Consider the following 14,361-nt stretch of genomic DNA (forward strand, 5'->3'; position numbering starts at 1 on the left):
GCAAGGTTGGGTACTCTCCCCTTACCTTGGGAAAGTACACCGAGGGCAGGAAGCCTCTTTGTTTTTATACAATTTTTACTTCACCTCCCCTTATTTGTCTTACGTTTGTCCTTCTTGGATTGGTTTGGCACTTTTCCCTATTCGTCTGACTCTTGACTGACTCCAACTTTCTCTTATCCTGTGCTCACACCTCTTTTCCCCACCCCCTATTAAACAAGCTCTTTGTGTGTGTACATGCATATTTCTTAAATTCCTCTGTTATCTTTTTTTTTAACTCTGTTCTGCTTTTTCATGCACCATTTTACACAAAGAACATTTTAGCTTTTTTCTTGCTGTTTCTGTCTACCTTCTATAACTGTTTCAGAACTCCTACAATTAAAATAATAACTGTTTCTAAACTCCTACAATCCACCCCTTAAAAAGAGCTACACTTTCAAACCTGTCTAAATAATAGAGGTTCCTTTTTCCCATAGTTTCAGAAGGTTCTCTGCCGCCTCAGCATAATCCTGTTGTTGCAGAACCATAATGCGACTGATTTGTCGAATGGCTCGTCTAACCAAACACTGGAGGCAAGGAAGGATGCAAGGGATCAGTATTAAGGCAAGAAGTATAAAGGCAATGAAGATGTGCTGGATGTATCCATGACCAGGAGCCACTAAACCATGTAGACAACCATGAGCCAACGGTGGGGTGCCATGTTTGCACAGGCACATGGGAGAGTTTCCGTACACCTGAAGAAATATCTTTAACAGCTTGTCCATTATTATCAATTTTAAGGCAGCAATTCGAAAGATTCAGCTTGCCACACACACCACCTTCTGCAGCTAATAAATAGTCCAGGGCTAGGCGGTTCTGATAAACGGTAGCCCGGATTTGCTGTTGTTCCTCTGCCAACAAATCTAAGGCAGTAGCTGTCTGGTTAGTAATTATTTCTAGGACAGCCTGCAAACGGATTAAACGATTAAGCATGTAGATTGGATGCCCACGTAGCTGGTCCATAGTATAAAATTATGCGTTCAGGGGGCCAGTCATCCCCCCATTTGCCGATCTCAACCGAACGGTGTTGTATGGGGGAATGTAATCGAGTGGAAATATGTTCATCGGAATCTGGAGGAAGAAGATGAAAATGTGGTTGAATCATACCAATACAACAAGTCCCACTTCAGTCAGGTTCAAGGTATGTATAAGCCATATTCCCATAAATCCAATATAATCCATCGGGTGCATAGCTGGAAGGACTAGAAGGATGTCAGCGCAGGAATGGCCTGATAAGGGTTGAAACCAGTGCAATTCCAAAATTCAACGTCGGCAAGGTCAGATGTGTCATTAATGGGAACCGGGGGTAAACAGGGAACATCTGATTGATTAGAAAAGGACAGGAAACCGGTAGGCGGGGTTGGAACCCAATTTCCACTAGTAATATTTTTCCAGCGCCCGCAAGCCAAATCGCCCTTTGGGTACCTGCCGTGTTCTTTTACCAAGCACTCAAAGCCTTGTGGATGATTTTCCAACTTCCAAGACTCATGGGATCGACCAGAAGTGCTAGTGGAAAGATTGGAGGCAAGAAGTGTACAATCATCTAATGGCTCACCTCTCCATGGCCAAGTTCCATCCCGGGTTGGGCCGCTACAAATCCAACAGTTACGGACCCCAAGCTCCTGGACTGTCAGCTGGTGTAAATCAACCCATAAGTTATCCCTAAGTCTGTATCTATTTGCCTGTTTCCTGGCCCTCTCATACAGGCTCCTGCGGACTCCATCTCGGGAGGTGGTAGTTGGAGCCATGGTCGTTTCCAGTTCTAGGTACGTTGCCGTTCGAATTAAGGGGTCCCCTGGATTGCCAAAGCCAGGAGACATACATATCCAGCCCCGGGATGGACAGCCACAAGTCCCACCGCCCCCACGACACCAAAGAGCCAAAAACGTCCTGCCCCCAAAGGAGCAAATCCTAAAGGTAACATTTGCTACGCATTGGACTGGCACATTCGACCAAGCCTCAAAGATCCTCTCCTGTCTCATTCCACCTCCCTTCTCACCTCCCTCAGTGCTGCCCCATATCCAGTAGGACTTTTCACAACCCAGCTGGGAACAGAGGGGTAAGGTAGTCCTCTTACGAATATTTTTCACACAGCTTGTAACATCGATTAGTTTAACAGCAGCAATGAAACAACCCATCCCCACAATAGAGAGTAAAAGACAAATTTTTAACATTTTCTTGGATCCTTCTTTCGCAAAGTCAATGTAACTCTATCGAGGTGTAACTCTCACCACCACTCGGAGTCCACTCATGAGTCTCAGGGGGCGAACGATACCGCTTTAGTCGCTGAACATGCGTCCAACCCTTTTCTTGAGTGCGAACTGCAGTGTCTGTAATCAAAAGTACACAATAGGGGCCATCCCAGACAGGTTTTAGTTGGTGATCTTGACATGCTTTTACATGTACCCAATCACCAGATTTAATAAAATGAATAGGATGCTCCAGGGGTGGGTTTTGAATTAATAAACCCTTCTGTCTTAATTAACTGCCAATGTATTCCCAGGATTTATTAGTTCACGATCCTGTTTACTTGGTGAAACGCTAATTAAAAGTGATTAGCTGCAATTTAATGCCTTATCTGTTTTTACAATAGTTTCCAAAATCGTTGTGGGGCAAGACACCGTTTACCATAACAATCTGACATTTCTTTGTGTTAGTGTAAATGTTATATTTAGAATTATTGTAAAAAGAAACACAAACCATATTTCCATGGGTTTTGAATATATTAGACCTTATTAAAACGCAGTTGAAGCTGCTTGTCTGTATGGGGCAACCAACCTGCAATTTGTTAGAGTGAGTACATAACAGACATTGCAACACAAGAGCCCCTGCGAGAGAACTTGAAACATATTCAACCTTTAGTTCTGCCTTAAGTACACAATTAGCCATAATGATTCGGTGAGTGATATTAACTGTATTCTAAAATGAATTTATTTTAAAAATAGCCGAGTGGGAATAAGACATGTCTTTGTCACTGCAGACGACAACGAATTTGACAATTAACGTCGCTATTGTAATTTAAACATTAAATGCCTTGTGCCAAAGCCCACAGGAGCTGGCCTTATTTAAAGCAATCTGTAAAACCGGCACCGAAAAACATTTAAAATATGTTCTTATGAAGATTGCACAATCATTTAAATACAGGCTAGTTTCTATTATATTCCACTTTAAGTTCTGCTGCATGAATCCTGGAGCTTGTGGAGTCATTATTGAATCAAGAAATATTGGTGCCATGCCAATCTCTCTGTAACATGCCGATTTTTCCAGTCCTTAAGCCGAGACGTACTGAATAGCATCTGGTACAAGATCTGTGAGCTATTAATGATATTGTTATGCCTATGCACCCAATTGTTCTGAACTATGACACTAATTTAAATCATATTCCAGCTATTACAGTACTCACACATCACCATAGACCTGTTCGCAGGTTTATTTCTCCATTAAGCTAAATCCAGTCGTGCAGGATTTACCTCCGTGCACAGACATTACCGACACTACACAAAAGTGTCTTTGCAGCGGCCAATATCACTTTTCATCAGCCGGTACAAGTTTGCACTCAACATTCAGTGCCGGCTCTCCTGATGCCTAATGAGACACACCACATGACTCAAGCATGTTTGTGTCTCTCTGAACTCTATTAGCGAACCCGTATTTGACCTTCACAACTACAGTACTATTAACCCAGCAGTCTTTTAGACACCACTTCCAGATGAATTTGAAAAACCAGATCATGATTATTTACAATGTAACTTCCGCACGACCGGATTTAAATATAAACCTGATGAATGGGTGAAGTTATCATGAACTAAGTTACAGCGGCAATACAGAGAAATTGTGCTGAGGCATGAGTTTCACTCCGGAGGAAAATGCACCAGAGAAATCAATCATTAAACTTATTGGATTCCCCAGAGGTTTCTTTATTCTCCAGAGGTGGGCAATCTTTAAGCTCACGGACCTTGACTGCTGAATATGTAGAACAAATGTACTAAATCTATTGAGAGGGCTCCATACCTCTAACTGCAAGACAGTTTCAGTTTCAAGTGAACAGCCTCAGTTTCAAGTGAACAGAATACAATTCATTAGTGCCACAACGCACTTAAAGGGACATGCACTTCAACTGGCTGATCCAGCCACTTTACACATCAGATCCTTTCTTTATCTTACATACACTTAAAAAAAGTAAGACGTATAGAACTCACCCTATTGCGCAAACATTTCTCCCTGCAAATGTTATAACATCGCTCAACTCTCACGTACTAATCACGTTTTAATACAATTTATTTCATAAAATGAAATTAACTGGTAGTTAAATTCACTCATTCAACAGTATTGATAAACGATCATTTATGACATTTACATTTTAGCATGAATTTTAATTAATATTGGTCAGTGACTGAAGTGAGAAGTCGTGATTTATGAAATTATCTCTGGTCTCTACTCTCCCACTCCCGGCGCTTCTCCCAACGTCCAGGAGCTGGCACACAGCCCCTAACATTTCCCTGCTGTCCCTCCACAACTTCCTTGACTGCCTGCATCAAAGTCTTAGCCTTTCCTTTCTGTTTATCCTCAGACCTCTGGACATATGCCCTTTGTGCGATCTGTAAAAGCCAATTCTCAGTCTTCTAAATTTCTCAGTCTTCTGCAATTTCCTCCTGATGTCTGGGGCTGAATTAGTAACGAAGCCCGTTAATACCAATTGTTCACCCGCTGGGGATTCTATATCCAAACCCCCCATATTGCTGTATGGTCGCACGCAATCTATTCAGAAATGCAGAGGGGGTCTCCTCGGGACCTTGGGGAACCTCAAATGCATTCTTAAAATTCTGTCCCTTTGGAACAGACTCCTTGATTCGTTTTATCAGATTAACCCTATATTCCTCCATTAATGTGCGACCATCATTAGTATTCTTATCCCAATTTGGTTTTGCCAGGGGGAATTTAAGTTCCCAAGGTATCGCCTCTGGTCCCCCTTGGTGTTCCCTATCCCAGACTCTAATCCCTGCCTGGCGAATCATTCCACATTCATCCAAAGTGAACAGAGCCCTAAAGATCGATATCAACTCATCCCATGTATATATATTTGGTCCCAAAAATTGATCTAATTGTTTGGCACATCCCTGAGGATCCTCTATCAGGGAGGTCTTTTCTCTCTTAAAGTTACGCACCTCCGTACTAGTCAGGGGCACATTTACGAAACCGAGACCCCCTCCCACGGGAACTTCCCGTAAAGGTCTCATCCAGTTAATTTCTGGCTTATCCTCTCCTTTATAATGTCTAGGTTCCTACTCTCCGGGAACTGAATCAAAGGGTTCTGCCCTTCCCTCCCGGAGGGTCTCACACTGTTCTGAATCAAAGTCTCCTCCCCCTCTTGTCAATAGAGGTGGTAATCTAGTACTTTGTGAATGGATCATCATACCACCCCTACTTTCTTCTCCTTTCTTTAGCTGTGGGGGAGGAGGGGAAGGTGAAGAAGGGTAGAGCATAGGAGAGAGGGGAAAGATAGGAGCCGGCATAGGAGGAGCATAAGGTGGAGGAAGGGAATGTAACACATCCCATCCTTGTGTTTCAGGGACAAAAGGTTCCTCATCCTTCTTGTCCTTACATTCCTTTTCATTCAAAACCAGTTGATCAACCGATCCACTGAGCCAGCAGGCTGCATATTCTCTGCACTCAATATTATCTCTTTGATTTTGATAGAGCCAGATGTTCAATGCCTGACACATCCAGTCCTCATCGGATCCGAACTTTGGCCAATATTCCGAATTCCCTTGTATCGGGTTTTTAACCCATTCCAGACAGCAATACCTGACCATGGTCTGTTTGTCTTTCCCGCGGGTTCTCCCTGCACCCCAATCAGATAGCATTAATCCTAACGGACTTTGCTTAGTTATCTGATCGTCCCGTCCTTCATTAGGACTATTTTCCTTGCTACTCACACCTCCCATACTATCAGGTAAGTAAAATTCCTCTTACTGGGATCCAATAGCTATTCCTAGCACGCTTCCTTAACGTCCTCCCGTCGTTTGTTCTCAATGCCTCTTCTCGGATATCACTCGCTTCATCCACTGACCAGTCACCCGTCGTCCGTGAGTCCAGTTGAATCAGCCGGGGTGCACCTACCCTCGTCGTCGGGCACTCTGTCAGTGGAGGGAGTGGGATCCCGGACAAGCCCCCATTTGTGAGAAACAGAAGTACCTTCACAGAAATTGCTCGAGACAAAAATTGAGAACAAAGAACATTTATCTATATTTACAACATTGCAAGGTTGGGTACTCTCTCCCTACCTTGGGAAAGTACACCGAGGGCGGGAAGCTTCTTTGTTTTTATACATCTTTCAATTCACCTCCCCTCACATTTTTCTTACATTTATCCTTCTTGGATTGGTTTGGCACTTTTCCCTATTCGCCTGACTCTTGACTAACTCCGACTTTCTCCTATCCCGTACTCACACCTCCTTTCCCCATCCCCTATTAAACAAGCTCTTTGTGTGTACGTGCATATTTCTTAAATTTCTTTGTTATCTTGTTTACTCTGTTCTGCTTTTTCATGCGCCATTTTACACAAAGAACATTTTAGCTTTTTCCTTGCTGTTTCTGTCTACCTTCTATAACTGTTTCAGAACTCCTACAATTAAAATAACTGTTTCTAAACTCCTACAAATGGGTGAAACATGAAAGTCTGCAGATGCTGTGATTGTAGTAAACACACCGAATTGCCGGAGGAGCTCGGCCAGTCTTTCAACATCCAGGGGAGACAAAGTTTCGGGCTTGAGCCCTTCTTCAGGGAAGATGCAGAATGGGCCAGAAGCAGGATATCTCAGAGTAATGCCGACTGGGGGAGGAATCCAGACCAACAAAAGACTAATCCAGGGAGGTGAGGAATGGTTCTGTTTGTGTAAAGGAGACGGGGCTGGGAGGTGGGGGAAGGTGACGGGATTGGGGGTTCAACTGAAGCCAGAGAGGTCGATGTTAATGCCGTCCGGGTGGAGGAGCCCAGGCGGAACAGGAGGTGTGGACCCTCCAGTCCAGCCGTCAATGTGACCGCGGTCGGACACGTCGGTGAGGGAGGGAGTGGGGAACTGAAATGAGCGGCCACTGGGAGATCCACGCTCTTGCGGCGGACGGAGATGAGGGGCCCGACGAAGCCGCCTCCAGTCTCTCTGATGCAGAGGAGACCACGTGGGTTTGGACTCAGCGGCTCCGAGAACATCCACGGCCAATGTCTGGCTCCAGTCGCGACTATTCCCTGCTGGTTGTCATGGATACTGCCCACCCAGCGGCCATGATGCTGGGAGCGCTGATGGGATACTGGAGGACTCCCATGGAGGGCTGAGGTCGGGCGGGCTGACGGGATACGGGAGGACTCCCTCGCGGGCTGACGGGAGACAGGAGGAAGATGGCGGCCCTGGCGAGGTTATGGCCGGGCCGGCAAGGCGGGCCTCTCCGAGTGCTGGTCCGGACGGTGACCGGTACAGGTGAGTGAGCGGCTGCGCCCTTCAGGTCCGATGGAAACGAGGCGGGGACCCGGACCATTCGGCGCCGGCCGAGTGGAGGGAGGCCCGGCTACGGAACCAGACCGGCTCCGCATTATTGTCACCGTAAACATCTGGGTGTTGATCGGAGACCGCGTCTGTCCAGATCCCACGCACCATACACCTTAATAACCAGGGATAGATCCCACCCATCTTAATACCCCTCAATAACTCGGGATAGATCCCACCCATCATACCCCCCCAATAACTAGGGATAGATCCCACCCACCTTAATACCCCTCAATAACCAGGGATAGATCCCACCCACCTTAATACCCCTCAATAACTCGTGATAGATCCCACCCATCTTCATACCCCCCCCCCCCCAATAACCAGGGATAGATCCCACCCACCTTAATACCCCTCAATAACCCACATGCTCCCATACACGTTATTGCTGTCCATGGTTTAACATTTGTGGAAAATTTAGTGTCTTCCCTCTTCACCTAACTCAAAACATCAATTTCCTCCCTTGTCCCTTGTGATTCTATGCTCTCTCTGGTCACTCTCTTGTTTTTAATGACTTGAAATTTTCCATAATCCTGCCCATCAAGCACATCCATTTTTTTGGCATTTTGCCCTTCCTAATTGCACCAGTTCCCTGTTTGAGCTCTTTCATGCAATCTTTTCATTTCTCTGGAACCCTTTCTGCTTGTAGCTTCTTGAACCTAACCTAATTTCATGACCTCCCTTGTCTTCCAAGGCTCTCCTACCTTTGCTCCTTCGCATGATTACATCTGCTCTCATTTATTCTCTTTCCCCCTCCTTCCCAGGAGCTCCTGTCTAATCATGTTATAATTTACCCTCTCTCAATTTAGTACTTTTCTGCATGGACCAGGCTGATCCTTGCAACAAAGATCACTTTTCCCAAAATGATTTCCCCACTGAAATTCTAATCACTTGCCCAGGCTCATTTGCCAATATAAGGTAATCCGAGTATCCTCTATTTATCACGTGCTCCTTTGCTTAGTTTGCCTTCCCAATGTTTGTTATTACATTGACTGCTCTACATCTCTTCCATTCCATCAGTTCATTGATATTTTTGATATTGATATTTTCTTGCATAAGCAGCCTCCTTAAAATGACTCAAACCTTTGGCCTTCACTGACCACGATTTCCAGTCTAAACTACACTTTGCTAATTGAACCCATGATATTGCAGTACATCTTACTGTTTTCATTTCTGTCAGCTGTGTTATCTAAACGGGCAGCTCCTTTAGGTCCATTACCCAATGAGGATATTGATCTGATGAACCTGGAGTCTCTGGAGAAATACCGCAGCTATACACGGTACCTGCAGGAGGCAGAGAGAAAAAGCAAGCAACAAACCTGGTGGCGAACGTATAAACAATATGTGCAAGAGCTGAGTAAGTGGCATTATATGAGTTTTAAACAAAAAAAAAATTATTTAATTTAGATATACATCCGGTAACAGGCCGTTTTGGCCCACGAGCCCATGCCGCCCATTTATACCCAATTGACCTATAACCCCTGGTACGTTTCGAATGTTGGGAAGAAACTGGAGCCCTCAGAGGAAACCCACACAGACACAGAGACAACGTACAAACTCCTTACAGATAGCTCTGGCAGCACCAGAGCTGTGGCTTCTCGTATTTGGCATTTCCACCCTGGAAAATGACTCTATAACTATTTACCCTTTCGATGTCTTGACTCCTCCTCCTCAGCCTCCGAGCCTCCACTTCAGAGAAAACAACAAATCTTTTCAATGTAACTTTTTTTTATTTATTTTTAAAATTATAATTTAAATTTTTTAAGTTTCTGTGTAGCGGTAGGTACAGCGAGGAAACTCACAGCCAGCACGTTGGATGCACTCAAAGACTGTTTTATTCAAATCCTGTGCACGCCCCTTTAAGGGCAGCGTGAGTTCGGCCACCACGTGTGCGGTGATGTCATAACGGCTGCCCAAGGCGCGCGCTGGGCTGGAAACATGAGGCAGGGAGAATCCCTGACGGCGCCATCTTCTCATGGCTGCCCCGCCATGCGGTGGTACAAGCAGGGCCGGTTCGAGATAGTGCGCCGCCACGTGTTTAATTATTTTCATTTTAATGTAATTTTAATTTAATATTAATTTATTTTAATTTTTATTTTAAAAATTAAGTTAATTCTTTTAAAAAAAATTTTAAAAATTTAATTTAGATATACAGCACAGTTCAAGGCCCTTTTGGCCCACGAGCCCATGCTTCCCAATTACACCCATTTGACCTACAAAGACTGGCATGTTTTGAAAGGTTGGAGGGAACCAGAGCCCCCAGGGAAAACCTATATCTTATACTCTAATCATGGCCTCATCTTCTGAATCTCTTCTGCAACCTCTCCAAAACCTCCACTTCCTTCCTGTAATGGGATCACCAGAACTGCACACAATACTCTGAATGTGACTGAACCAACACTCAGACCAATGATGGCAAGTATGCAATATGCCTTCTTTACTACCTTCTTTGCTGTCCACAGTTGTGTTGTCTGCCAAATTATAAATCAGCTCACCTACATTTTTATCAATACACATATGTAATATCATAAACAATAAAGGAACACCTATGGCCAAGCCAATTTTGAATCTGATCCGGTGGGTCACCATGGATGTGTCTTAATTTTTCAAATCAGCCTACCATGAGGGATCTTGTCAGCATAGATGTCATCTACTGCCATATCCTTGTCAATCATCTCCATCACCTCAGTGCAACAACTTCTCCAGCTCTTTTATATCTCTCTCTAATCACATCTGAAACATCATAATTCTGGAAAGTTGAGCTGCCAGTCCTACCCTTCTCTCAAAACAGTTTCTGCATTGTAATGCAGGCTCAAACTTCATCTGGTTCGATTATGCATAAATTATCCTGTGATTTTTATTTTTGTTAATTTTTATTTTACTTGACAAATTGTCTTTCTTCTTTAGAACCATGGAACGCTACAGCACAGAAACAGGCTGTTCAGCCCATCTAGTCTGTGCTGAACTATTCTGCCTAGCCCAATAACCTGCACCCGGTCCATATCCTGAGCCATCTGCATTCACCATTTAAATGTTAAAACTGATCCCGAATTCACCACTTCAGATGGCAGCTTGTTCCACACTCTCACCACGCTCTGTGTGAAGAAGTTCACCCCCCTATGTTCCCTAAACTTCTCCCCTTTCACTCTTAACACATGGTCCTCAAGTTCTTCTTGCTAAACCTCAGTGGAAGAAGCTTGCATGCATTTCTATACCTCCTTTATACAGTTAGCACAATGCTTTTACAGTGCCAGTGATCAGGAGCAGGGTTCGAATCCTGTGCTGTCTGTAACATGTTATCTCCATGTCTGCTTGGGTTTTCCCCAGGGGCTCTGGTTTCTTCCCAGCATTAAAAACGTACCAAGGGTGTAATTGGGCAGCATGGACTCATGGGCTGAAAGGGCCTGTTATTGTGCTATATGCATAAATTTTTCCATTGAATTCTCTACAGCTCCGGAGAAAATTGATATCGGTCTCCCTCATTTTAGAAAATCTCGTAAGAAGGAATTGAAGGAGCGCAAGCACATTCTAAAGGCAAATCGTAATAATCCTGACCTTGAGAGAGCATCACGAAACAGGACACGTAAGTCAGGGTTGGTCAATGAATGACCAGTATCTCCAGCTGATCTCAGTTTGATGTGGTCATGATATAATTGTCTCTCTCGCCATGGGTGTGTCAGTGACTTTGTCTCATTTGTTGGTAGTGCTTGGTGGTGGCTCTGTGCATTTGGCTAAACTACCTCCATAGGTCAGATTATTATCTGCACAGCTAGGATTGTGCTGATCGTGACACTGTCCAAACACCACATCCTTGAGGAATCGATTGCTTTGCCCATTTCAAATGAAGTAAAATTGTAGGCTCTAGTGTGGATAAACTGGAAGATAACACCTTCAAGGAAGCTTTAGTATATCAGTTCGTTCATTTATAAAAGTAACCCTGAAACCCTCTGACTGTTTCCCAAATAACTGAGAAATTTCAAGCCAAAATTGACATTGAGTAAAATTAAACTAAAGTTTGAAGAAAAGGAGCTTTGAGCATTATATCCTATGCCTCAGGGGTCTCCCTGGAATGCAAGAGATAGTCCCCCAACCCTGGCTCTTTTTTTTCCGTCCTTAAAACATGCTTCCCTGCTCTCTCTGCTGATCGAGATGAATGTTAATCAACCTGTAGGGCTTCTGGGTTGGTCCCTCCCCCCACCCTACATCTTCCTGTACTGAAGCAGGGCCTCTCCGGTTTATCTCCCATCTCCACTCCTGCTTTTTAAGTTCATTGTTGTGAGACCCAATTGCTGGTCCCTGAATCTGCCAGAGACCACTCAACTTGCTTTTGCCTGCACGTAACTGCAACTGTACATGGTGCCATGTTCCTACTGCTTTTGAAAACCATCAGCAGCATCCACTTCCTGAGTCCTTGCCAAATCCTGCCCTGGCTACAACTTGTTTTCCCCATCCTCCCAGCGTTGCTAAATCCATGCAAGCATTACCTGCTTGAGCTTAGTGTTGGGGTTGTAGTGAACCTGTGCATGCAGACACAATGCGAGGACTGATTTTTTTTTCAGGGTGAGAATGAGGTGTCCTTATTTTAGGCAGAAGCACAAATGAAGGGATGTGTGAAAGCATTGACACTGCCCGTTGAAACTGAATGAATCAAATCAAAATTTATTGTCATGAACATGTCACAAAATTTGTTGTTTTGCTGCAGCATTACAGCGTAAAAATTTCTGTAAATTACAGAGCAAAATCAGAAGCCGCTTTCAAAGAATGCGCCTGCAGAAGTGGATTCAGACCTGTGGAATGGTCGTTCAGGTGGCAGCGCTAAAAATGCAGCCCTGGCCACCTGAGAGGGACAGCTACATGGGAGGTGCCTCGGAGCGCACTCCAGCTCCTGTCCCTTCGGGACGTTTGGGCAGGGGCAGCTGGCACGGGACGTCAGGGCTGGAGCAGCCGGCGCGGACGCCCCAGCCCTGACGGGGTGGGGGGGTGCAGGGGCAGCAGGGAAGGGGGCTGTCAGGCACTCGCCATCTGATTGTCATCCCTTAGCAGTTCAGGTGCCTAGGGGGACTTCAGTGGTCCAGTGATTATCCCTCTCAAAAGAGGGTTGGAAAGTGCACCTCGGAGGCGCCTCCTGCTCTTTCATGTGGCCTCCCAACTGCCGCATAGGGGTAGAATATGCGGCTTTACATTCGGGGTATTTTGATCACCTGTAAGTGCCTAGAGGTGGTGTCTGTGGTTCATTGTCCACTCAGAAATCTGATGGCAGAGGGGAAGAGCTGTTTTTGTGTCATTGGGTGTTCGTCCTTAGGCTCCCTACTTCCTTCCTGATAATAGCAGTGTAAATAGGGCATGGCCTGGGTGGTGGGGGTCCTTGATGGTAGAGGCTGCTTTCTTGAGACACCGTCTCTTGTAGATGTCCTTGATGGAGTGAAGACTGATGCCCACGATGGCGCTGGTAGAGTTCACATCTCTGTAGCTTCTTCCTGTCCTGTATATTGGGCGATGAATATGGAGGTGGACGTTACTTGCGTAGGTTTCCAGAAAACGCATCATTCAATCTCTTCAAGGACCGACACCACCTAGCACACACTCTGTTCTCGCTGATGCTTTCAGCAAAGAGGTCTAGGTGTGCCACAAGACTCACACCACAAGGTTCAGGAACAGCTGCTACCCCTCCTCCATCAGACTCCTCAATGACAAACTCAATCAGAGACTCATTTAAGGACTCTGACTTGTGCACTTTTTTGATTTTCTTTATGCTCTCTATATTGAACAGTCATTATCTGTTTACAGTTCTTTCATTTGTTTATGTGTTTACACTGTGTGCAGTTTATTTTTTGCACTACAAATTAGTGGTAATTCTGCCTCGCCCGTGGAAAAAAGAATTTCAAGGTTGTATGTGATGTCGTGTATGTCCTCTGACAACAAATCTGAAATCTTGCAGATACTAGTATTAAAGTTCACATTTCAAGAAATGAAAACAAATGGTTGATGTTGAATTTTTTTGAAACCAAATTGTTTATTCATGTGTAGAGAGTAAAGCTTAGTTTTTGCATGTCATACAGACAGCTCTCACAGTCACTATGCTCCACTTGTTTTCTCCAACGACCACTGTCTCCTGCAGCACATTCAATATGGTCCTCCACTTAGATTCTGTTGGCAGGAAAATGAGGGGAGGAGTGAATTTGGCAAGATGTGATTCATCGTGCCCTATAATTGTCAGTATTGTCACCTAACTGTTCACTGTATTTATCAATAATGTAGATAGCCAGCTACATTTGATAGTTTGGCAATGATGCAAATGTACATCATTTGTAAAACATGTAGACAGAAGTACAAAATGACAAAGATAATAATGGGCCAAGTGAGTTTGAAAATTGATGTTTGGATTTAATTAGGCAATGTGAGGTCATCCAATTAAATTTGGACATACAGCACAGTTACAGGCTCTTTCGGCTCACAACCTCTGGTATGTTTCAAATGGTAGAAGGATACTGGAGCCCCCGGGAAAACCCACACAGACACAGGGAGGACGTACCAACTCCTTACAGAAAGTGCGGGATTGCAGCCCCGGTCACAATCACTGGCGCTGTAACAGTGTTGCGCTAACTGCTATGCTAACCTTGATGAGAAACTAAATACAGTGGAGATCCAGGGAGCCTTATGGCCTGTAGACCACTAAAATGTCATTGGCTATAACAGAATATTAAGCCATAATGGATATGTGGAGCCAGATCACACATCAGCTCTGATCTTGCCAAATGAAAAAATTGGTCTATGTTGTTCCCATG

General features: G+C 44.6%; 1 protein-coding gene and 1 long non-coding RNA gene across 3 annotated transcripts in view; one reads left to right on the forward strand and one right to left on the reverse strand.

The window, feature by feature from the left end:
* On the reverse strand, nt 1-7,525 carry LOC138759103 (uncharacterized). The gene is made up of 3 exons (XR_011354638.1): nt 6,745-7,525; nt 2,268-2,366; nt 1-1,107 (listed from the first exon to the last, which is right to left on the reverse strand). It is a non-coding gene; the product is annotated as an uncharacterized lncRNA (long non-coding RNA).
* The window catches only part of mrpl38 (mitochondrial ribosomal protein L38), a 26,435-nt gene continuing 19,443 nt past the window's right edge, over nt 7,370-14,361 (forward strand). Inside the window, exons 1-3 of one of the 2 annotated variants that reach the window (XM_069929013.1) lie at nt 7,370-7,510; nt 8,778-8,933; nt 11,028-11,159. In XM_069929013.1, coding sequence (XP_069785114.1) covers nt 7,432-7,510; nt 8,778-8,933; nt 11,028-11,159 — 367 coding nt within the window. In that variant the 5' untranslated portion in view covers nt 7,370-7,431. Of the gene's footprint in view, nt 7,511-8,756; nt 8,934-11,027; nt 11,160-14,361 lie in introns of both variants that reach the window. The other variant, XM_069929012.1, reaches the window with a different exon arrangement.

This window comes from Narcine bancroftii, chromosome 3, assembly GCF_036971445.1.
Source record: "Narcine bancroftii isolate sNarBan1 chromosome 3, sNarBan1.hap1, whole genome shotgun sequence".
Lineage (NCBI taxonomy): Eukaryota > Metazoa > Chordata > Chondrichthyes > Torpediniformes > Narcinidae > Narcine > Narcine bancroftii.